Raw genomic sequence first — 24,422 nt, forward strand, 5'->3', positions numbered from 1 at the left:
GCTCGTGCCCCCTGCCAAGATGGGGCGGGGAGAGGGCTGGGGGTGGAGCCGGGACTGGGGGGGCGGAGCTAGGACGCGGCAGGGGCGGAGCCAGCAGCCGCGGCGCCGCGGGGCCCGTGCGGCCCAGGACGTCCCCGTCGCCCCCGGCCCCGCCTCCTAGGGCGGGACGTGCACGGCGATTGGCTCATGCGGGCGAGAGGCGGTCGCCATTGGTCCGCCGCACCGTCGGCTCGGCGGGCGGTGTCCGGACGCAGGTGCCGGCCCGAGCGAAGCTAGCGGCGCTGAGGGGACCGGCCGGGCCGGGATCAGGGCCGGGGCTAGCGAAGGGGCCTGCGCGGCCGCCCGGCCCGGCCGCGGATCAGGTAGGCACGGGCGGGCGGGTGGGGCCGGGGGGCGCGGGTCCGCGGGGTGGCCCCGGGTTCGAGGCCCGAGCCTGGCTCCCGAGCGGGACGATCAGGCTCAGACTCTTCGGCCTCCGCCTTCCCTGGAACGAGGGGATCGCAGTTCCGGTCTCGGGGTCGGCGTGAGGTCCCTGAGGCCCGGCACACAGTAGGTGCCTCTCCGCGCCTCGATTTTCCCGTCTGTGAAACCGGGTCATCCCAGCGCCAACCTAATGGGGGCTTGTTAGGAGAATTCAGAAGGTGGTGGATGAGGAAAGAGCCCTGCACACAGTAGGCGGTCACTAAGTGCCTTCCCCAACCTCCTTCTCAGGGGGGCTCTGCCTGGAAAATAGTAAATATTGTAATAACCCAGGCACTGGATACAAAGGACTTGCTTAGCAGAGTGCCTGGCTGTTAGGGGATGCTCAAAACAAGGTGGTCAGAATTGATATGATTAGCTCATTTAATCCTCCAGGGACCATAAGAGGTCGAAGTACTAGAAACGTTCCCTGTTATACAGATGAAGAAGTTGAGGCTCAGAGAAGGCAAGTCCTTTCCCTTGGGGCCATACAGCAAATGAGGGCAGAGCAGGGAGTAAACCCTTCTTAATAATTATGCGTGTAGGAGCTGGGTATCATTATGACCCCCATTTTACAGATGAGAAAACTGAGGCCCAGAGAGTGAAGCAGTTTGCCCGAGTTGACACCGTAGGGAGTTAGGGGCCCTCTGATTCCTCTTCCTTTAGTTTCTTGCTCTCGGGAAAAGAAGGCTGGGCAGGTTGCAATGCCCCAGCACCACCCCAGATGGGCCCAGACGCTTCTCTGGAGGAATTGAGCCTGGGGGCTCCTTCTCAAGAAGTTTTCTCAGCAAACAGTCTACCAGCTTCTTCGACTTATTTGTCAGAAGAGAAGGATGGGGCCCAGAGAGGCAGAGTGGCCTGTCCCAGGACACACAGCATCAGTGACGGAGTCAAGACTTAAAAGAATCCAGGTCTTTTGAGCCCCAGACGCACTCACTGGATTAAATTCGAATCTTGGTACTGTTCCTTCTTACCTGTGTGACCTTGGGCCAAGTAGCTGCCCCTCTCTGAGCCTCAGTCTCCTCACTTGTCAAATGGGGGTAATTATTAGACTTCTGTCGTATGTTTGTTGGAAAGACTCAGTGAAATCTATCCCCCAGGCACTGGGCCAAGTTCGCTTGGGACGTTGGCCCAGCAGCCTCCGAGCTGAGTCGAGCCTTGAGTTTTGGCCCCTTCCAAGCCCGGGCCTCTATGGTTTGCACAAACCTCTAGCCTCTAACCATCTCTGATTCCCACCATGGGCGTTGGCGGACCAAGGTATGGGGGTCACGAGGGCTGATTCTCCCCACCGATTGGGGGGCTGAGAAATTAATGCAGCAACTTTGTGCCAGACCCAGGGCAGGCGCTGGGGACAGTGGGGTGCATGTCAGACTGGGTCCCCCCTTCCCAGAACTCACTGAAGGACGGAAGGCAGATGTGGGTCCACAGGTAGATGAAGAAATAAATAAGAACGCTTCAGAGAGGGCCACATTCGACGAGCTCAGTAATATGGATGCCGGTGGCCCTTCGGCCAGGGAGTTAGGGAAGGCCTCTCCAGGGAGGCGACCTTTGAAGGGGACACTTAACAGCAGCTATTTGGAGTTCAGTGAGCTTCTCAGTACGCCCCGTATGGTAGGCCCTCCACGGAGCTACTGTCGGAATTTGGGTGATTTTCAGGCCTTGCTTTAGCGGATTTCCTGATGACCTTTAACCCCCAATAGTAACTGAAATGCAGAACTTGACATCCAGGAGCCATGCTGGTTCTTGTAATGCCCAATCACTTGTAGGAATGTTAAGGCCGATGCCTGGGGCAGGGCTGGAAGAACGGATTCCCCTCTGTGTGCATTCTCTCGGACAGCCCGGAGGCCTCCCTGTCGACCTCTGAGCCGGACGGAGGTTCTGGTTGTAGGCACCCGGGAGGGACAGGAGCCTACACCACAGGACGACACGACGGCCCTCCCTCCGCTGCCCTGAGGATGTTATCTAGGTCACACAGCCTTCCTCCCGCTCCTCCTGCTTCTGGGCTGATACTTGCTTATCTGGCCGGCAGTGGCCCAAGTGTGGAGGCCCCAGAAGGGCGTGATGGGCTAGGAGGGCTCCATCGGCCACTGCTTCTCCTCGAGGACACAGGCGTGGCTCGGGGCAGCCGCCCTGGTGGGGACAGAGGCCTGCCGTAGCTCTCCCCAGCCTGGGCCATTTTCCCAATGGCTTGAGGTACCAAGGAGGTATCCGATGATGCACCTTCCCGGTCTGTGGGGCCGGGTTTCCAGCCCAGTTCTGCCCAACTCAAAGGCAGGCTCACCTGCTCTGAGCCAAGCCCCAGAAATCCAGTCCATGGAGGACAAGCGTCTATGTGCTTGGTGGGCATGGTTCCAGCCCGAGGAAGCACCAAGCACGGGGCCAGCCACACACCAGGCACTCTAACTGTGAGGTGCTGTTACCGTGTCTAGAGAGGTGATTGGCCTTGAGGGCTGGACCTGGCTGACTTTTCTCAGGGGAGTCAGAGATAATATAACCGAGCCCCTGTCGTGCGCCAGGGCAAGTGGCATCTCCTTGAATCCTCACAGCCCCCCGACAGAGCCCCATTTTACGGATTGGGCAACTAAGGCTCAGAGAGCTGGACTGAAGCCCCGCTCAATGTTTGGCTCGAAAACCTTTCCCTTAACTTCCCTGCCGGGCCTCTCCCCAGGCTCTTGGGACCATGGGCCTCGGGCCCTGAGGACGCAGGGCTCCCTGTGGCCATGACGACTGGTGACTGCTGCCACCTCCCTGGCTCCCTGTGTGACTGCTCTGGCAGCCCTGCCTTCTCCAAGGTCGTGGAGGCCACTGGCCTCGGGCCACCTCAGTATGTGGCGCAGGTGACTTCAAGGGACGGCCGGCTCCTCTCAACCGTGATCCGAGCCTTAGACACGTCAAGGTGAGTGGTGACCGAGCAGGTGTCTTTGCCTGGGCCAAGCGATTTCCTCCCAGCCTGGGGTCAGAATCATCTAGAGGGAACAGGTGGGCAGAGAGCGGGGGCCCCCCGATCATAACCGCCATGTGGAAGCAGAGGCCCAGGCTGGCCAGGTCTGGTTTCTGGTTCTTCAGGAAAAGTGGAAATTCCAGATTGTCAGCTGACGTCTGAAGATTAGACGTCCGTGGGTGAGTAGCTCAGATTTTGGAGAGGCGTTACATAGAAGTGGCTAGCAGGGCAGGCCGGGCTCAGATCCTGCTGCCAGCCTGTCTCCCTCGGGGACCCGGGACAGGTCACTCTACCCTCGTCTCCGAGATGGGGACACCTTCCCCATTGCATTGTTCTGAGAGGTCGTTGCCATGGTTCACATAAAGCGTCTGCGCGCGGGTCTGCCAATGTGTATGTGTTCGATAAAAGGATTTAAGCCTCGGTGCCGGCTTTCCAGACGCATATGTGAGCTGACCCTGCCTGGTTTGCCAACTTGTCATCATTCCCAAGGAAAAGCGTCTGAAGTAAACCCCACACAAATTCAAATCCATTTAGTTTAATTTAATTAATTGGTTTATTCATTCGTTTATTTATTTTAAAAGGAGATAGAAGTTTATTGAATACGCCACAAGGGAGCAGTGGGTAGGACAGCAAAGGAGAGAGTGTCTGCCTCGAATCCATTTTAACTCAAGAAAATTCTTTTTAATGTTTATTTATTTTTGAGAGAGAGAGAGAGAGAGAGAGAGAGAGACAGAACATGAGCAGGGAAGGGACAGAGAGAGAGGGAGACACAGAATCCCAACCAATCTCCAGGATCTGAGCTGTCAGCATAGAGCCCGACATGGGGCTCAAACTCATGAACCTCAAGATCATGACCTGAGCCAAAATCAGACACTTCACCGACTGAGCCAGCCACCCCATTTTAACTCATTTAGATTAAAAATAGCTGAGCAGTTGGCTAGGGAAACAAAAGTCTAAATGACATCTTTTTCTTAGCAAGGTTTAATTCATATGTGTTCTTCTAGTCCTTTTAAAGTTTATTTATTTTGAGAGAGAGCGAGAGTGGGGGGGGGGAGACTGTGGAGAGAGGGAACCCCAAGAAGGCTCCGTATTGTCAGTGTGGAGCTGATTCGGGGCTTGATCTCAGGATCTGTGAGATCATGACCTGAGCCAAAATCAAGAGTCAGATGCTCAACCGACTGAGCCACTCAGGTGCCCCTCCAATTTTTTTATTGTGGTAAAAAATATATATATGTGTATATATATAATATAAAATATGCCATTGTAATACTTTTTATTTTATTTTATTATTTTTTTAACTTTTTTGTTGTTGTTTTAATTTTAGTGAGAAAGAGCACTTGAGAGGGGGAGAGGTGGAGAGGGGCAGGGGAAGAGAGAGAGAGAATCTCAAGCAGGCTCCACGCTCTGTGTGGAGGGCTTGATCCCACGACCCTGGGATCATGACCTGAGCCGAAATCAAGAGTCGGATGCTCGACTGACTGAGCCACCCAGGTGCCCAGCCTTGAAACACTTTACCAAAAAAAAAATTTTTTTTAACGTTTATTTTATTTTTGAGAGAGAGACACAGAGCGTGAGTGGGGGGAGGGACAGAGAGAGAGGGAGACCCAGAATCCGAAGCAGGCTCCAGGCTCCGAGCTGTCAGCACAGAGCCTGATGAGGGGCTCGAACTCATGAACCACGAGATCATGACCTGAGCCGAAGCTGGACGCTTAACTGACTGAGCCCCCCGGGCGCCCCAGAAACAGTCGAGTTCAGTGGCGTTAGGCACACTCACAGGTGTACCGCCATCCCCACCATCCATCTCCAGAACTTTCTCATCTTCCCAAACTGAACCTCTGTCCCCATGACACCCTGCCTGGCACCTGCCATCTACTTTCTCTGTGAACTTGACTCCTCCAGGGAGGTCATCTAAATGCATTCGTACAGTAGTTTTTCCGGTGACTGGCTCGTTTCACTGAACTCAGTGTTTTCCATACTCATCCGTGTCGTAGGGTGTGTCAGAATTAATTCATAAGTCATTCATTCAAACCTAAAAAGAAGCAGATGGGAGCCTCACAGTGCTTTGGAGGAGGCTCACTGCCATTCACCCTCCAAGTCTCCGCCTGACGTCACTTCCTGAGGAAGCCTTACCTGAGCCCAGATGATGTGGAGAGTGCCCTGGGCGTCCTCCAGGGCGTGGGTTTTTATGTCTGCATCTCCACAAGCCCCCTTGAAGGCAGGACAGAGTCTGTGCTGGTCAAGCCAGGCTGGGGGCTGGGGACATTTGGTGGGGTTGGGGGCCTAGGAAAAGGCTGACCAAAGCTGGGGGCTCCCTCCGTGGGGTTTCTGAGAGGCACAGAGTGCCTCCCTCACCCCACCCTCCCTCCTGACGCCTGGGAAGACCGAGACCCAGAGGGAGGCGGGCACCTGCCAGTGTCACTGAGCGTTGCCGAGGCCTGAACCCAGGACTCCTGCTTGGGTTGGGGGAGCAGGGGGAGAAGCTGGTTCGGTCCCGCCAGCCAGTCCTGCGGTCCGCATAGGTGGGGCAAGCGACAGGCAGCAAAGAGTCCCTCTGTGACCTCGCTAATGGTCAGGAGACCACTTGTCCCTCTTGATCTGCCCCTTGGCCTCTCTGCTCATAGCTTCTCCCCTCTGATTTTGTTTTTGTTTTTTTTTTGCTTTTTTTTTTTTTTTTAAGTCATCTCCACACCCAGCACGGGGCTCGAACTGACGACCCTGAGATCAAGAGTTGCACGCATGCTCCACCAACTGAGCCAGCCAGGCACCCCTCCCCTTTGATGTTTGATACAGCTCAGCCCAAGCCCGCCCGGGCCGAAGACCAGGGCACAGCCACCTTCCCAGAGAGGAGGCTGCTGTTTGTCTAAAGGGCTTTTATCATCCTGAGCCTTTGGCCCTCTGCCCAGCAGTCTGTGAGCAAGCCCAGGCCCTTCTCGAAGCTTCCCAGAGCATTTCCCCAGCCCTTCCTCCTAGCCATCCCCTGCCGTCTCTTCCGCATGGCTTCTGCCTGCTTCCCTGCTCATTCTCTCCCTTCTCTTGCTCTTGGCATGTGCTCTGGGCAGCCCCACTGAGGCCCCCCCCCCCCCCCCGCCACTCCCCCAGTCCGTTCCCTTGTCATCTGTGTCACATGTGTTCTTTTTCTGCCAGGACTTCATGAGCAAGGCCCATTTCTCTTGCCCTGCCATCCGGAACAGGCAGTGTAGCTGCTCAGGGTGCACGGGCCCTGGAGCTCAAACAGGTCCAGGACGTCCTGGGAATTAATTCCTGAAAAACCCCCACTTCACGGGCTGCTGGCTGTGTGAGTTCCCACAAGCGGGGTCACCCCGCGGTGCCTCAGTTTCCCCATCTGTGAAAGGAGGGCAAAACCAGCACCGTCCTCACGGGCTCCCCACGAGACTAGCAGATTGGCCCATGCGCTGTGCTTGGAATACCTCACAGTCCGTAATAAGCCCTCTGTGATAAAGCAGGTTTCATTTTGTGTTGTCTCCTCCAAACTGGCTCTTCCAAAATAGGGTTCCCCGGGACAGACCCCCCCCCCCCACCTGACATGGCTCTCTTCCTCAAGGTTCTCGTCCCTTGCACTTCCTGGAGTTGGTTTTTCCAGAGCAGGGATTCCTTTTCCTGTTAACTCTGGGCAAGGGGAGTGTGGGGTCAGGGTGGAGCCGGGCACGGCCTTTTGACATCGTCGGGGAAGGCAGCTGCCGGGCACAGGATTGATGAGAAAGTAGCCATGAGGGTCCACTCGGGGTTTCAGCTTCAAGGCAGCCAGGCTCTGCCCCCCCAGCAGGAGACACCGAGCAAAGGATAAAAAACAGTTTCTGAGGGGAAACTGGTGTTCTCTGGAAAACAGCCTCCCTGCTCCGCCTCCTTCGTGTGTTCCTGCAGTCCTGTCTCTCGGCAGAAATGTCTGGAAAACAATGACTCATGTGCTGGACAACCTCTGCGCCCACCAAGGCCACACCCCCGGTCCCGAGCTGCCCCAGGAAGGCCCCAGTATCCCCAGAGACCAGGCTGGCGCTGAGACTTCCCCGAAGTGGCGTCTTCTGAGCCCAGGACACGTGTCTGTCTTCTGAGCCCAGGACACGGGAGCAGGGGAACCACTCTCCCTGGATACACAGGTTTCTCAGGTAGCATGGTCTTCAGGCGTGGCTCGATCCAGAGCCTCCGATGGTGTCTTTGAGAGAGTAGGGTCTTTCCTGTTGCCCGGCTCAGCTTTCCTCTGCTTGGCATCATTCACAGACTCCACGTGGAGACCAGACTGCTGCCAGCCGCTCCAGACTTACATCAGCCTGGCTGTCTATAGCTGGGAGTTTAGGGGCGACAAAAAAAAAAAAAAAAAGAAAAAAGAATTTCAGGAATTAATCCCCAGTGACTCTGATTGCATCACACATGCCGTTCCCTGAATCAGTCCCAACGACCAGGGGTGTGTGGTGTTCTAACTGGTGAGGCCTGAGGTCATCGGGGCTGTTGTCAGCTCTGTTCCAGTCCCGGAGGACCAAGAGTCGAGAGTGGGTTGGTTGCTTCGGACAATTAGGAGAATATTGGCAGGAGAAGGAGGCTGGACGCGTAGGAGCAAGAGGGCTCACCTTGGGGCTAAAAACGTGCCACAGGAACCCCGGGGAGGGAGCACATCGCCACACCTCTGGGAATCCGGGAAGGCTTTACAAAGGAAAGGAGTTTGGAGCTGGGCGTTGAAGGATGAGTAGGAGTTTGCCGAGCGGCAGGAGAGGGGCAACCCAGCTCGTGATCCAGTGGGTAGTGAAGCAGGCATAGGCAGGCAGCTTGCTCACGTGCCTTATCTCTGTGTCTAGTGATGGTCCCTTCTGCCGGATCTGCCATGAGGGAGCCAACGGGGAGAGCCTGCTGTCTCCCTGTGGCTGTACTGGCACGCTGGGCGCCGTGCACAAGAGCTGCCTGGAGAGGTGGCTCTCCTCGTCCAACACCAGCTACTGCGAGCTGTGCCACACGGAGTTTGCCGTGGAGAAGCGGCCCCGGCCCCTCACAGAGGTATGCTTGCGAGCCTGAGGTTGGAGTGGGCAGAGGGAAGGCAGGCAGGCATGGGGCCGGAGGAGGGAGCTGCATGGGAAGATCCTCCTCTATGGGATGGACCTCCCTTCTGCCCCCTGCCCCCACGGTGGATTCAGCTGATGGGGGTGGGGAACCCTGTGCCCCCTCCCTCATTTGGTCACCCCTGAAGCTGAGACCTGAAGAATGAAGAGCCGGTGATGCCCAGGCACCCGGCCTGGGGAAGGGCAGTCCTGGCAGAGGGCACAGCAAGTGCCAAGGCCCTGGGGCCAGGACGAGTTTGCTGTTCGTGGGGAAGCCTAGGCGGCTGGAGTGAAGCGAGGTACAGGAGGAGGATAGTGACCTGGAAGGAGGTGGCGGCAGCCATTCCGGGCTTAGTGGGCTGTGCCCAGGAGCTTAGACTGCAGCGTGAGTGTCACGGGTCGGGACTGAGATGAGCACTGTCGGACACGGTGGCTGCCACACTGCTCCCCAGAGTACCGCTGGCCGCATGGATGCCCTCGGGCTCCTCTGGGCTTGGCTTGGAAGGGGGCAGCAGAGCGCTGCAGAGTGAGGTCTCTGGGCTCCTGCAAAGGCCCCTGGCCCCACCTGGGAGCTGGGCTCTTAGGAGAACACTAGGTGGGGGAGGCAGCCCCTGCCTGCCCTGCCCCCCGCCCCCTCACTCTTGTGCTCCAGCCACGTGGGCCTCCTCCCTGCTGTACCTCGTCCAGGCCGCAGGCTCCGACATCAGGGCCTCTGCATTTGCTGTTCTGCGGCCTGGGGCCCCGTCTCCCCCATTCTTCACACGGCTGCTTCCGCTCATGGGGTCAGCTCACTGTCGCCTCCTCAGCAAGGTCATCCCCTCCCTGGCCATCCACCCCGTTTCATCCCTCCCGCACCAGCCCAGAAGCTCTGGGAAGGTGGGGACCTTCCTGTTCCATGCACCAGAACCACCACGAGCGAAGCCCGTTTCTCTTGCCCCTTCATCTGTGGTGGGCAGTGTAGCGTAGCGGCCAAGGGCATGCAGGCCCTGGGGCAAGACTTCCTGGGGTCCGGTTCTGGCTTTGTGGGTGACTAGCTGCGTGAGTTTGCACAGATGAGTCAGTCCCCCTGTGCCCCCAGTTTCCCCCTGCCTGTACAGTGTCTCGTCGTACGCAGGCTCAGTAAGTGTATGGAGGAAGGGAAGGGCAGAGGGAGGCGCCAGGCAGGGGGCTGGTCCCGCAGGCCCCACCAGTCGAGATGGGCCTGGACCCCATCCCCAGGCTGGGACTGGTGGGGCCGCCGCGTGTAGCCCGCCTCGGCAGCTCGTTCCCCCACCCCCGCAGTGGCTGAAGGACCCGGGGCCTCGGACGGAGAAGCGGACGCTGTGCTGTGACATGCTGTGCTTCCTGTTCATCACGCCCCTGGCTGCCATCTCGGGCTGGCTGTGCCTGCGCGGGGCCCAGGACCACCTCCGGCTCCACAGCCGGCTCGAGGCCGTGGGGCTCATCGCGCTCACCATCGCCCTGTTCACCATCTACGTCCTCTGGACGCTGGTGAGTGCTGCCAGCCGGAGAGCAGGCATCTGGGGGGCTGCGGCTCAGAGCAGTCAGGCCAGGGGTTTGGTCAATGGCTCGGGGGCCTCCCTGCCCGCCTCTGCCTCTGCCTCTGCCTCTGCCTTTGCCTCTGCCTCTGCCTCTGCCTCTGCCTGGGTGGGAGCAATCCCAGCATCTCGTGGCGCTCCGGATTCCGAGCCCAACCAAGGTCCAGGAAAGCCACAAGTCAAGTGTGAGCCTCCACTGCAAGGAGGTGAGGGCACCTGATCGGCTCTGTTGTGTGCAAGCCCTGCCATACACGAGCACAACAAGACTGGCTGGGGTTAGGGGAAAGGGAGGCTGGGAGGGTGAGAGGGAGAGCAAGACCAGAAGACTGGGAGAGAAAGAGCAGGAGAATGAGAGAGATAGACAGGAACAGGCTTCCAGCAGCCATGAGGACCCTCACTCAGAGAGGATCTCTGGTCTTCCCTCTTAAGTATGACCACTTGTGTCTAGGTGTGGGGGCATCCCCCCCCCTCCCGCAAACACTGTTTTCCATGGCATCCACTTGCATTTTTTTTAAACATACAAATAGTATGAAACCATAGGTATTGCTTTGCAGTCTGCTTGTTTTCACTTTGCTAACGTCCTTTAAAAAAGAAAGGCAGCTGCCCAACAGGGATTCATGGTCTGGATGTACCGTATTTATTGAACTAATCCCTTTTAATGGACACTGGATGCTTTCCAATCTGTTTTTCTCCCCCCTTCCTTCCTTCCTTCCTTCTGTCCTTCCTCCTCCTTTTTTTTTTTTTTTTCTTTTTCTTTTTGCTGTTACCAGCAGTGTTGCTTTGGGCACCTCGTGTACAAATGCTTCTCAGAACTTGCTTGATCAAAGACTGTGAACCGTTGACATTGGTTTAAAAAAAATGTTTATAGACTCTATTTATGTATTAGGGCAGCTTTAGGTTCACAGCAAAATTGAGCAGAATATGCAGAGAGTTCTCGGATATCCTCATCCCCATACACCGCCTCCCCTGCTATCAACATGGCACCAGAGACGACAGGCCGTTTGTCGCAAGAGATGAACCTATATTGACACATCATTCTCATCCAAAGCCCACGGATTACATTAGACTTCATACTTTGAGCTGTACATTCATTCTATGGGGTTTGGACAGATGTGTAGTAAATGCATCTATCATTATAGCGTATGTTATATACAGTAGTTATATGCAGTAGTTACATAGTTATAACGTACGCACAGAGTAGTTATAAACAGTAGTTGTATACGTTACAGTGTGTGTATAGTTTCGCTGCTCTTAAAAATCCTCTGTGCTCCGCCTGTTCATTCCTCCCTTCCCTCAACTCCTGGCACCACTGATCCTTTCACTGTCTCCGTAGATTCTTCTTTCCAGAACGTCATAGAGTTGGAATCCTACAGCGCGTAGCCCTTCAGACTGGTTCCTTTCACTTCGTAGTATGCATTTAAGGTTTCTCCGTGTCTTTTCATGGCTGGAGAGCTCATTTCTTTTTAGCGCCGAGTAATATTCCCTTGTCCGGATGCCCCCCAGTTTCTTTGTCCACTCACTTACTGAAGGACGTCTTGATGGCTTCCGAGTTTTGGCGACTGTATGACCCACTGACATTTAATCCCTTCCGAGAGACTGTACCACTTGGGTCCCATCCTGAGAGAAACAGAAAGGGAGCTCCTTGCTCCCTGCTGCAGGGCCCTGCATTTTTGCAGGGGTCCAGAAGGTCAGTGGGGAGCTTTCCCAGGAGAGTGAATGGGTGTATGTACACAGTCTGTATGAGAAACATATGGACACTGTCCCTGCTTCTGGAAGCATGAGCTCAGCCCCGGTTTGGGCCAAAGCAGGTGCCCCAGGGGCTCAGTGTTCCTCCCTTGGGGGGGTGGACACCAGCCGGCCGGCATTCCCAACCAGCCCCCCAACACTGCCCTGTAGGTCTCCTTCCGCTACCATTGCCAGCTGTATTCCGAGTGGAGAAGGACCAACCAGAAAGTTCGCCTGAAGATCCGGGATGCAGACGGCTCTGAGGGCACCCCGCACTCCTCGCTGGCAGCTGGACTCCTGAAGAAGGTGGCAGAGGAGACACCCGTGTGAAGGCCGGGCCAGCAGGGCCAGAGACAGCTGGCGACGCCCTGGTGTTGGGAAGGACGAAATTGCCTGACCCTTCCTGCACGGCCAGAATGCTTCTGAGGCCAAGAGCCACCAAGCGGAGCTGGTTCTGTGATCCCACACGAAGATGTTTTCCAATTGTTTTGCACACCGTCGTACCTGAGGACAGATGGACGTGGTCCTGAGCTTTGGACGGAGCAGGCACCCTGATCTCGTCCTGAGGTCCACCCGGCCCCTTGTGGGCCGGCAGCCGTGGCCACAGGTGAACCAGGGCGCCCGTGGGGCTGGGAGGTTCCGCAAGCTTCTTGCGCTTCTCTGCGCCCAGCAGGCTTGCTTTCCTGGCACCCTCGACTTTATAAAATTGCACTGCGTTTCAAAAACCCACCCTGAACGAATAAAAGGAGCCCTTGCTGGACAAAACGGACTTGTCAGTTACGTTTCTGAACCCAGGCCTCGAAGGGAGGCCCCTGGGACCTGAAGGGAGTTAGGGACCATACAGAGGTTCAAAAAAACCTAACCGAACCCTCAGCTGGTTTGAAGGGATCTGTTGCGCAACACCGGAAGCAGCAAAGCCTGAGTGTTGAAGTGAAGAGCAGGGAGCAGGGTTATATAATAAATGACTTAAAATAAATAGTTGTAAGAACAGTTCCCACTTACTTCGCACGTAGAGTGGACCACGCATCTTACGGATAAGACCGGGGCTCAGAGCAGGGAAGCCTGTGTCCAAGGCCCCCACGGCTCTAGGAAGTAGAGTGAGGGTTGACCCCCAGTCCGCATGGCCCCCTGTGCTGAGCTTTCTGCTTCCCCTTCCGGGAGGACTCGGGAAAGGAAGAAAAATATGGTCATGGTAGTAACAGCACCTACTTCTTGAGCTCTTGCTGAACTGTGTACTTTTGAGGGTTCTCTGCATTGGGCCACGTTTATTACTCAGAGCAGATCTGAAAGGTGGGTTCTGGGGTTCCCTTAATTAGTCCCATTTGCAGATGAGCAAACGGAGGCTCCGAGCAGTGGGGTTTCTCACCCAAGGTCACACATCCCTGACGGGCTTAGTGTCTGGTGTGTTCTATTGTTTTCTTCACGAATGCCCATCTGGGGTATGGGTCACCCAGAGAGGGAGAAAAAGCCTTTCTGCCTCAGATGAACAGCAGGGGGAAGCCAGCCTGGCCTTTGGGAGGGGGGCAGGGGGAGGAACAGCAAAGGGCAAAGGCCTGGAGGCTGACACCTGCCTGGTCCGTGGGAGAAGCCCAATGGCAGATGAGCCACACTTGGAGTCCTGTGATTGAGGGGCAGCGGGGCAGGAGAGAGGCAGCAGGAAGGGTGAGCATGACTGTAGGCTTCTGGTGGTCTGCAGAACGGATGGTCCCCAAGTGTCTCAGCTCGGCCAGTGCTCAGGGCCCTCTGCAGCTTTTTACTCTACACAGGTCTGGCACCCGCTCTCTCAGGGCAACTTCGGAGTGCTTCTCCTGAAGGTAGTGCAGAAGCCCCAGGGTGTGCCATCATGAAAAGAGAAAGTCGTTTCCTTTGCAAATCTCTTCTAACACTTTTTTTTTCTAAGTTTACTTGTTTATTTTGGGGGGGGAGGGGAGAGAGAGAGAATTCCATGCAGGCTCCTCACCGTCTGCACGGAGCCCCATGAGGGGCTCGAACACACGAACCGTGAGATCATGATCTTAGCTAAAATCAAGAGTCAGACGCTTAACTGACTGAGCCACTCAGACACCCCAGGCACCCCTCTTCTAACACTTTTATATAAAGTGAGGAGAAGTATGTAGTTTGGTGCTAGGTGGTCTTTAATGACCCTTAACCCTCGCAAAAGAGAGAGCAAGTCTTAGGCTCAGAGCTGTTGGCAGTGAGCATGACTGAATTTCTACTTTAACAACATCCTCTTATTTTTCACAATAAGCTATTTTAGCAAGTTTTCAGTATGTGCTGTGATGTAAAGTAGAATTTAAAAGCATATTTCTTTTTTTTTTAAATGCTTATTTTGAGAGTGTGTACTTGCACACGTGCGTGCAGTGGACAGGCAGAGAGAGTGGGAGAGAGAGCGTCCCAAGCAGAGCCTCTAACAGCGCAGAGCCTGAAACAGGGCTCGATCCCACGATCCATGAGATCATGACCTGCACTGAAGTCAAGAGTTGGACGCTTAACCGACTGAGCCACCCAGGCGCCCCCAAAAGCCTCTTTCTTTAAAGGAGAAGAATGTGTGCCAAAGGAAAGTGTGAAGAAGATAATAGTTCAGGAGACTGCAAAATTCCTGGGGGCAGTGTTGGGTTAAGTCAACCAGCCCCCAGCCCGTAGGAGCTTGGCCTGGAAGAATTTGTCTCTTCAACCAGGGCCTGGCTTATCCCTGATTTCCAGTCACACTGCAGGAGAAGGGACTGGAGAGCCAGGTGGCTTCTTGTCCCTGTTGCTTTGCATTTGATTCGGACTTTGCTCCCTCTTTCTCTTAGACTGTTATGGTCTCCTCCACCCTGTCTGAGCCGCGCTGAACAAGGGGATTCAGAGGTTTGTGAGGCTCCTTCTGCCCCCTACAGTCTAGGGAGAGGATAGTAAAGCTTAGATTCCAGTGGGGCCACAGAAGAAGGGGGTGTGCCCAGGAGATTTTAGTAGAGCAGAGGGGGTGTGGGAGGAGGAGGTCCTTGAAGATGGGTGATAGGAGGAAATTTTGTGAGACACAGGAGTTTGGGAACTATGTGGGAGTGGGGCCTACCCTCTGTCAGGCTGGGCTACTGGATTTCTTCTCTGGGCCTGGAATTCTCAGCCTGGGTCAGAATCACCAGGAAGATTTAAGCAGCTAGGAGAGTGTGGCAGATGAGATATTCCCCCAGAGCTTGATGAGGTGTAGAGAAGGGGTAAAGAGAACTTTCCCTTTGTAAGCCCAGACAGAGCTTGATGGCTGGATGGAAACTTCTGCAAGATCCAGCGAAGCACTTCAAACTTCCAGAGACACGGGGGAGGGAGGTGCTGTGGGGAAAGGGAGCCTGAGGCCTCTAAATACTCTCCTGGGCTCTGGCCTCTTCCCAAGCCAATGTGGTTTCCTCATGACACATCCTCTAACAGCCCTTGAAAACCTGTTTCTGGACAGAGTCAAGCCTTCAGGACAAAGGAATCCAGGGGTAGGCAGAAAGGGGCCCCAGTTAAGGGACTCTCCTGGCCTGTGACTAATTTCTTCCATCATGTTTGGATTCTTGCTTTTTCATTCACTCAAGAAACATCCATGATTCGGGCCCCTGGGTGGTTCAGTCGGTTGAGCATCTGATTCTTGATTTCGGCTTGTCATGATCTCTCCGTCCAATGGGATCCAGCCCCTCGTCGGGCTCCGAGCTGACAACACAGAGCCTGCTTGGGCTTCTCTCTCTGTCCCTCCCTCTCTCTTTCTCAAAATAAATAAATAAACTCAAAAATTAAAAAAAAAAAAAAAAAAAGAAACATCTGTGAGCACATGCTAAGTCCTCAGCCCATGTTTTGGTTTTTGGTTAATGGGTTCAGTGAGAGGAACGTAGGCCACGAGCTCTGCACCCAGGAGCTCCCAATGTGGTAGGGAGACAGGCCAGACAGAGGCCACAGATATTCTTGGTGCAGGATGATACTTGCTTAGGGAGACAGCATTTTGCACAGCAGTTCTGCCTGGCCTGACCAGTATCCTGGCCCTCCTAGCCTAGCTAATTCCTCTATATTCTGGGAAACAACTTTCTCGCTGCCTCTGCGCCAGCTCTGATTACAGAAAGCTGGGAATGAGTAGGTCCAGGTGGGGAGATACTCTCCTGCTAGACTTGGAGAGCTGGTGGAGTATCCAATAGGTGCCTAAAGCAAATTCATCGCGGTAATGAATGAATAACAGCTGCGCGTGTGCGCTTGCGCGCGGCGGGGGCGTGGCCCGGGGCAGGGGCGTGGCCCGGGGCAGGGGCGTGGCCCGTGGCGGGAGGGGACGAGGCGGGAGCCGGTCCCTGCGCGCGCAGGCGTTACTGGTCGCGCCGAGTCACGTGAGCGCGCAGGCGCAGCGCCGCGCAGCCCGTACCCTCACACAAAGCCCAGACGCGGAGAAAATGGCGGCAGGGGTCGAAGCGGCGGCCGAGGTGGCGGCGACGGAACCTAAAATGGAGGAGGAGAGCGGCACGCCCGGCGTGCCAAGTGGCAACGGGGCCCCGGGCCCGAAGGGGTGAGTATTCCACGGCTCCTTGTCCCGGGCCGGTCATCTTCGCGGCGGCCGGCGGCGGCTCCGTTAGGTCTGTTGGCGGCCTCCCACCGGCGCGGCCTCGGCCCGGGCCTTCCCCGCCGGGCCTTCCGAGGGTGGGGGCGGCCGAGGCCGTGAGGAGTGAAGCCGGGCGACCCCGTGGACGCCTCAAGGGTCGCACCCTCCTCGCAGGCCTCGGTCCTCCACTCCGCGGGTCCCTCTAGGCCGGTCCCGACGCCGAGGCCTGCGGCCGGGGCCCCGCGCACGGGGATGATGGCGCGGCCCGGGGAGTCGCAGAGTCCGCGGCCCGCTCGCCTGTCGGGTGACCTTGGGTTGAGTGGTTTCCCAACCCGCCCTCCCCCACCGTCCGTGGTCTCAGTTTCCCGATCCGTGAAGTGGGGGGAGGGGAGGGAGTGCGCGCGCAGGGTTTCGCGCGCGGTGAGCCTCGGTAAACGGCAGCCGAGGCGGGTAGATTTCATTCGGCCGGGACCGCGAGGCCGGTTCGGGGCGCCTCCTCTTCCTTTTCCCCTTCCCCCGCCCCGCGGGAAGTGCCTCGGGCACAGCCGCGCTAGCCCTGCGCTGTGGCTCCGGCCAGAGTCCCTCGTCGCGTCCTTCGCTCCTCCCCAGGTGCGCAGTACGTATTTGTAGAGAGTTCGGACCTTGCTGCTCGGTGTTCACCCTTAGAAACAAGAAAGGGTAGCGGAAAAGAAAGAAACTTCTTCCGTGTTCCAGGGGAAGCTTTTCCATCATCAGGCGGGCTCACCACTTGCAAACTTCGTCACCTTTTAAACCCAGCGTGGGGCTCTGTGCGGGGTCCTTGGTTTTTCAAGTTTAATTAAAGGTTCGAAGTGTTATCCTGTGCCCCCCTTGAAACCCACCCATTCTGATTACAGTCACCTGAAAGACGTCGTGGCTATGACCAACAGCTGTCCGGCCAGGAGGGGGGAAGCCTGGGCACACATTTGATTTTAACACAAGTTTAAAAAAAAAAAAAAAATGTGGTAACGTGCATAACATAAAATTTACAGTTCTAGCCATTTTTGAATGTGCGATTCAGTGGCATTAAACGCATTCACCGTGTTGTGCAGCTATCAACCCTTGTCCATGTGCAGAACGTTCATCTTCCCAAACAAACTGGAGCCTTTATACAGTAACTTATTCTCTCCCTTTCCCCAGGTTCTGGTTACTTGTATATACTTTTCTCTCTATGAATTTGCCTTCCCAGAAATTTTTAATATGCGTAACTAGAGTTTGATAGTTAATGTAGTGAAATTGCTTTGTTAATGAGCATTCCAGTCAACACTAGCTTTGTTAAACTTTCTCTTCTTAGGTGGAGAGGAACAAAATACCATGGTTACTGGTCCTGAGAAATCACAACAGAAAAGGCATCCTGGAAGTTTTTCCAATACTTTACTGTTGAAAACTGGAAAGAGAGATGTTCACTTGGACTTTTTTCATCATCTATTTAGGGAGCTTTGTAGGATTTTTGAGGGCCATAGTTGGGGGCATTTAAGATACATATTTTCCCCGTATTTTATCTTTTAAAGCATTTATCACAGGGTGAAGTGTTGCTGGAACCATGTTAGGTGAGAAGTTGGATAAATTATAAATTAGTTTTCAAATTTCCCATTTTCCTGTGCATTTTCAAGTGGTCATTTTGTGATTGATTCATTTAAGATGTGGACTATTAGGAAGAACCTGAAGGCTTTTAGAGAGAAAATACCTCTTGTTGGAAAGAATCCAGAGTTTAGGACTGCTTAATAGAGGATATATTAATTAGCCACATTTAGATCGGTGTCGTGTGGCTGGTGGAAAACTTTTTTTTTTTTTTTTTTTGGTGTGAGGAAGTTTAGGAAACCGAGCTCTTTGGAATAAAGTCTTTGCCCAGAAGAGGAGGCAATTTACATTTCTGTAGTAGGGTAATTACGTTGTGAGAAGTAAAAGGAATTATCCGGCTGGGAGCTTGGAGGGGCCACCCTCCCTCCAACCTAACCTGCCCCCAGGGAGCTGTCGCAGGTGGATGAGCGAAGATGAATGGGGAGGGGCTGGGAGGAGAGTGTCTAAAGACTAGGGATTTTAGGTGTTTGCTTTGCTATTTGTAAGGAACTGAAGCTGCTTTAGCATTTTATGCTAAAATACTGGGGGCCAGCTGGTGGGCAATGAATTCCAGGCTAAGGAATCCAGATTTTTATCTTGAAAGCCTTTTTAGGGATGGGAATTGAGTGAAGTGGTTCTTCTGACCTGTCTGTAGCGGGAGTGGAGTGTGCTGGATAGCAAAAAAGCAATGAGCAAGCAAGCTTGATTGAGGACCCCGGATAGGAAAGCTTGTTTTCCAGTTCCTTTCCTCCTGTGTGTGGGAGGACTTGTTTTATTTTGATGAGAAATTTTCATCTGAAGGCAATCAAGATTCAGAGTTAGAGTATATTTAGTATGTTTTGTTGGGGAAAAAGCATTCATTTTAGAGGACTACATGTGGGTTTAGGTGTCCCGCCCCCAGTTAAGTAAAGGTTGCACCATATATTTAAAATCAGTGACTTAACCTATTCTTTTTCTAGATTAATCTTGTGGCTGAATCAGAAAATTGAGAGATGGACTGGTCATTTCAAAAATAAGAAACTGTATTTAGTGTAGCTTCCCAGGGAGGTAACGTTAACTCTGTTGTAGAACCGAGAAAAAGATTTTTTTTTTTTTTTTTTTTTTTTAACAATTGAGAAAACTCATTAAGGAAATTGACCCAGAGACCAGGGTGGCCATCTTGATTCCAAGGGCCTTGTTGCTTCCACAGTGCTACCCCGGTAACCTCTCTAAACATAGTCAGTGGAAGTGTTTTATTTAAACCAAATTCTCTGCTTTGCAATGATTTGAGTGTTTGCTGTACTTTAAAAAGTGTATACTTGATAAAAAGGATTTTTGAGGCACATTACATTGTGAGCTCAACTTTAGAATGGGGGCCCCAGATGATTTGAATGCATGCTGCCAGCTCCTTGCTTTTACTTTTTTCTTTGATTTTATTCATGGCTAGGCAAAGAGATCCTCTGCAAAGATTAGGTTGTTTCTTTTTGGGGTTCTCAGATGGGCTCTTCCATTACCATGTTTTACAGTCAGAGTTGAAAGCTGAATTGCTCCTCCCGTAGACTGTAGCGGCTGTGCCTAGGTGGCCTCAGCCACCGCCCTGGTGGACTTTTAATCACTATGTAACAGCAGAAGGCTAGGACTGAATCCATCCCCGTCAAAATTGTTACAGAAATCTGTCAGTGCCACTGTTATTGTGTGCTGAGTCTCCTTCAGACCTGTAAGTGTGGCTAGTAAGGAACTGAAGCCTAGCAAGGAGATGGTGACGTTGGGGTTCAGACCTGGATATGTGATGCTTAGTTACCTGTCCTGCTCCTTTGCATATTGTGCTTAACATTTACCAAGCTGCTTTTTGTTCGATTGTTTGTTGATTCTCACAGCATCCCCGTGAGCTACCTTGGGTACAGGTTATGCTGGTTTTGCGGCTAAAAAACCAGCCAGGTAGAGAGCTGGAGTCATGAGTAGTGCTGTGAACAGTAAATACATTAGAGGAGCTGAGGACCTAATGTGAGCAGGGATTGGAGGAGGAGGGAATCTTTCCCTCAGGAGATATGATCAGGTTTTCAGGGTGTTGGGGTTGCCATTCAAACTACACTCTTTGTTGAAAAACTAAAAGCAATGAGAGCATTGAATGCCGTGGAGGAGGCGTAAGAGAAAGAGGGTAGGGATTCAGCAAATGTAGCAGTTTTTTGTGGAGCAGGCACTGTCTTTTTAGTTGTGGTCTTTAGGTACAGTATAATTCTAGCACGGTGGGGCAGTGACATGAAGAATGATTAGCTCAAAGAATGCAGTGAGACAATTCCATAAGCCATAGGAAACATACTTCATCTTAATGACTTGGAAGGTATTTAACAGGTATCTTACGCTTGGTTTTTGTTGTATCATGAAATAGATTGATGGAATGTTAGAAAAAAATTTCATGTTGCATCTGTTTAGAACTTAGGGTGAGTGATCGGGTGCCAGAGTAGACCATGTTCATTGGGAGTTGAGAGCCAGTTAGCAAGCAGAATGTTGGTAAGACGTTTAGCTGGTCTAGGTATATCTCTTATTGTGGCTTCAGTCTCTGAAAGATTACTTTAAAGTCTACTTTATGTTGGGGCCCCTGGGTGGCTCAGTGGGTTTAGTGTCCGACTTCAGCTCAGGTCATGATCTTGTGGTTCGTGGGTTCGAGCCCTGCGTGGGGCTCTGTGCTGACAGCTCGGAGCCTGGAGCCTGCCTCGGATTCTGTGTCTCCCTCTCTCTGCTCCTCCCTTGTTTGCACTCTGTCTGTCTCCCTCTCTCTCTCTCTCTCTCTCTCTCTCTCTCTCTCTCAAAAGTAAATAAACATTAAAAAAATTAAAATCTACTTTATGTTGGAGTTACAAATCAAGTTATTAGAGTTAGTTTGAAATTCCACAAGCAGAAGTAGAAACTTTATAAAAAATCTGTATTGCTGAGGTGCGTGGGTGGCTCAGTTAACCGTCTGACTCTTGTTTGACTCTTGATTTCGGCTCAGGTCATGATCTCACAGCTTGTGGGATCAAGCCTCAAAATGGGCTCTGTGCGGAGCCTGCTTGGGATTCTCTTTCCCTCTCTCACTGCCCTTCCCGTTTGTGCACACGTGCTCTCTCTCAAAATAAATAAAAATAAACGTCAGAAACTGTATTGGTGTTATTGGCACAATAAGCACACGTATTGGAAATGTGCAGCTTGGTGTCAGTATTATGAATCCCTCACTGAATCGGTGTAATAAATATGTCTGTGACGCCCACAAGTTTTTTCTCTCCTCTGTAATCTTTGGAGTTCTCTCCCCCTACCCCCAAGCATAGATCTGTTTTCCTTCAGTATGCATCAGTGGTTCTCAACACAGTTGACTTTTTTCCTCTCCGGGGTACATTTAGAAGTGTCTTGGAGACGTTTTTGTTTTTCACCTGTAAGACTGAGGGATGGGGTTGCTACTGGAACCTCTTGGGTAGAGGTCAGGGATGCGTGCGGCAGTCCGTAGTGCTGAGGCTGAGAAACGTGGTGTGGATTAGCTTGCCAGATTAGATTTTCTCAAATACAAACTTTTATATGATGGAATCCTATGTATACTCCTTGTTTTGGTCTGGTTTGTTCGAGTAGGATTGTGTTGAGATTCCCTTTTGTTGTGTATGGTTTTTTACTTTTCGTTGCTGAGTAGCATTTCAGCTTATGGTTCTACTACAATTTGGTTTTTCATTTACCTGTTTAGTAGACAGATTTCCAGTTTTAGGGTATTACAAATGTTGCTGTGAATATTTAGGTACAAGTTTTTGTATGAATATATGCTTTATTTTCTCTTGGATAAGTAGCTGTGAATGATTGGGTCATATGGTAGGTGTGTGTTTAATATTTTTAAGGTCTGTAATCAAATTTGGGGTATCTTGGAGTAAGCAGTTTATCAATTTCAAAATATAATCCACTTATAAAAATTTACTTTTTTTTCTTTAAATTTTTTTAATGTTTATTTTTTGAGAGAGAGATAGTGTGAGTTGGGTAAGGGCAAAGAGAGAGGGAGACAGCGACTCTGAAGCAGGCTCCAGCAGGTTCTGAGCTGTCCTGATGCTGGGCTCAAACTCCTCAACTGCGAGATCATGACCTGGGACGAAGTTGGCCGCTTGACGGACTGAGCCACCCAGGTGCCCCTAAAAACTTACTTCTAAAAGGTTTTCGGAATTAAATGTTATAAATATCTTAGGGCTATAGAAGAATAGTCCCCCAATTTTATCCTGAAGATAAGTGAGAAAATCAAATTGGGCATTCAGGATACCACTTTTTTTTTTTTAAGTTTATTTATTTTGAGAGCACAGTTGAGGGAGGAACAGGGAGAGAGAGAATCCCACTTAGGCTCTGCACTGTCAAGCCTGTGATGCAGGCTTGAACTCATGAACCACGAGATCGTGACCTGAACTGAAATCAAGAGTTGGGATGCTGAACCGAGTGAACCACCCAGGCACCCCGAGGATACCACTCTTAAAACCCTCACATTCTCAATAGTTGAATGTGTATTTTGAGTGGGATTTCTTTGAGGGTGGTCTGCAATTCTGTCAAGAGGGGTTGGTCGTGTAGATATTACTTAAGACAAAAGAAAAGTTTACAAAGGGGCAGGCACCTGGCTGTTTCCGTAGAACATGTGACTTTTGATCTCGGGGTTGTGAGTGCAAGCCTCATGTTGGAGGTAGAGATTATGAAAAGCATTTTTTAAAAAGAAGAATTGGTAGTGATCTTTGGGTTTACGAAAAGGTCAGTTTTTTGGGAAGCTGGAAGTGATGATAGTTCTGACCCCTTTTACTTAGGATGAAACTTCTCCGTGGAAATGATGAGCCAGAGAAGGATTGGGGTACAGAGTGCTGTGCTCACATCTTGGGCATAATCCATATGAGCTGCTTGCTTGATGGTGAGCCGTGTGATAGGGATTAACCCCAAACCAAATACCCAGCTTCTGTGGTTAGATTGGGTAGCTAGTTTATTCTCAGCCATAATGATCTGCAGAATGTAGGCTAGACACTTTGTTACCTGCTTTGGTTGTAATTAGTTGTTTATACATTTTGTAACTAGTAGATGAACTGAGCAGGTCTGTGAAAACACAGATGCAACTATTACTGTGTCATGGACTTTGTGTCAGGATGATGTTTTTTAACATAAATCATAGAGTATTTAGGTTTTAAAAGAAACTAGATATTGAAATACTTTTTTATGCACAGACCCTCCCTGTAGGTCCATGAAGGTAGGTTGATCTACATTTTATTGATTTTTACTAACACTTTCCTCCTATCTGCTAGGAACAAGAGACACTTTGGCAAATGCGCTCTTCGGCAGACTTTGGTGTGGGACTTTCTTATGGCATAGACAGGTGGTCTCTGGTGGTTGAGGGATTCCTTTGAGATCTGCTTGTGGTGTGCAGTCAGCCTGAGAAGGCTCTCGTGTGAACCTGGGTAGACCGTAGAATTCTAGGAATTTAAAGACTAGAGTGGCCATACCCCTCCACATCTGCCAGCCTCTGTGAAGGAAGTCTATTTATTGCATGTTGGTGTAGTTAAAATCATGGAGGAAGCTGCTTTCCTTACTTTTGCCTAGGAGGATACTTTTCACTGGGTTACCACTTGGCACCCTTGTGTTTGGATATGAGGGACCAGCAGAAGAAACTGGGGTTTATAAAAAAGTTGCTAAGTTGATAACATTAAAATTTTCCAAGTGGGGTGGCTGGGTGGCTCAGTTGGTACGGCATGTGACTCTTGATCTCAGGGTCATGAGTTAAAGCCTCATGGGGGGCATATAGATTACTTAAAAAATTTTTTGGAGGGTGCCTGGGTGGCTCGGTCGGTTAATCGTCCGACTTCGACTCAGGTCATGATCTCATGGTCCGTGAGTTCGAGCCCCGCATCAGGCTCTGTGCCAACAGCTCAGAGCCTGGAGCCTTCTTCTGATTCTGTGTCTCCCTCTCTCTCTGACCCTCCCCCGTTTATGCGCTGTTTCTCTGTCTCAAAAATAAAAAAACATTAAAAAAAAAAAAATCCCCCCCCCCCCCCCAAGTAAATACTTCTCTAAGCTATCATCTGGTATTTGAACACTACTTTTCCCATGCAAGGAAGACGTATCCTAGAGTAAAGGTCAGCCCTTTAATTAAACGAAGGTGGGTTTGTAAATCAGTAATAGACAATCTTGGCTTTTTGTTTTTTCCGTTTTAGTCATGGATCACAAAGTCTGCTAAAATCTGTGGTTTGGGAGTTTTCTGCATTTTCACTGGGGGAAAGCATAGGGCTTGGTAAGCAGAAAGTGCAGGACCCAGTGTAGGAAGCGAGAGAACTTCCTGTGTCTGTTGGATCCCCATTTGTTCCTGATCACCTCTTACCGGTGTCTGCCTGTAGTCACAGGGGGCTGAACAAGAGTGGGCAAGCAGCTCACGGAGTAGCTTCACTTGGCCTGTGTGTGGGCCCTGCCCTGGCCGCACACACTGGCCTGTTTCTCTGTGCTGTCGCCTAAGTTTCCAGCCTAATGTCTGATTCTGTGCTTTGGAGGTTTGCTTGTGAAACCTTCTAAGCTGAATTTGTAGAGCGTAGAAACGAAGTGTTATGGCATGGAGACTCCTGACACAGAAAGGTAAAGAGTATTATAGGAAAAGC

The 24,422-nt window shown here is 52.0% G+C and overlaps 2 protein-coding genes across 7 annotated transcripts in view; both read left to right on the top strand.

Annotated features, from left to right (window-relative positions):
* Positions 1 to 24,422, top strand: part of HNRNPM (heterogeneous nuclear ribonucleoprotein M) — a 297,965-nt gene that overhangs the window by 241,945 nt on the left and 31,598 nt on the right. For 2 of the 6 annotated variants that reach the window (XM_027050246.2, XM_027050253.2), the window contains exon 1: positions 16,054 to 16,212. The exons of 3 other annotated variants lie outside the window; for them this stretch is intronic. In XM_027050246.2, the coding sequence (XP_026906047.1) occupies positions 16,100 to 16,212 (113 nt within the window). In that variant the 5' untranslated portion in view covers positions 16,054 to 16,099. Of the gene's footprint in view, positions 1 to 16,051; positions 16,213 to 24,422 lie in introns of those variants that run through there. One more of the 6 variants, XM_053219970.1, reaches the window with a different exon arrangement.
* MARCHF2 (membrane associated ring-CH-type finger 2) lies at positions 205 to 12,473 on the top strand. Its single transcript, XM_027050094.2, has 5 exons — positions 205 to 362; positions 3,128 to 3,355; positions 8,209 to 8,404; positions 9,727 to 9,936; positions 11,880 to 12,473. The coding sequence occupies exons 2-5, from the start codon at positions 3,180 to 3,182 to the stop codon at positions 12,036 to 12,038; spliced, it is 741 nt and encodes a 246-aa protein (XP_026905895.1). The 5' UTR covers positions 205 to 362; positions 3,128 to 3,179; the 3' UTR covers positions 12,039 to 12,473.

The sequence above is a fragment of the Acinonyx jubatus genome, chromosome A2 (assembly GCF_027475565.1).
Source record: "Acinonyx jubatus isolate Ajub_Pintada_27869175 chromosome A2, VMU_Ajub_asm_v1.0, whole genome shotgun sequence".
Taxonomy (NCBI): Eukaryota; Metazoa; Chordata; class Mammalia; order Carnivora; family Felidae; genus Acinonyx; species Acinonyx jubatus.

What these genes read in the sequence shown, in the direction of transcription:
- MARCHF2 (XM_027050094.2), top strand. Translation starts at nt 3,180, where the DNA reads ATGACGACTGGTGACTGCTGCCACCTCCCTGGCTCCCTGTGTGACTGC. An exon ending in CGAGCCTTAGACACGTCAAG is followed by an intron (nt 3,356 to 8,208) that starts GTGAGTGGTGAC and finishes CTCTGTGTCTAG; the next exon opens with TGATGGTCCCTTCTGCCGGA. An exon ending in TCTACGTCCTCTGGACGCTG is followed by an intron (nt 9,937 to 11,879) that starts GTGAGTGCTGCC and finishes ACTGCCCTGTAG; the next exon opens with GTCTCCTTCCGCTACCATTG.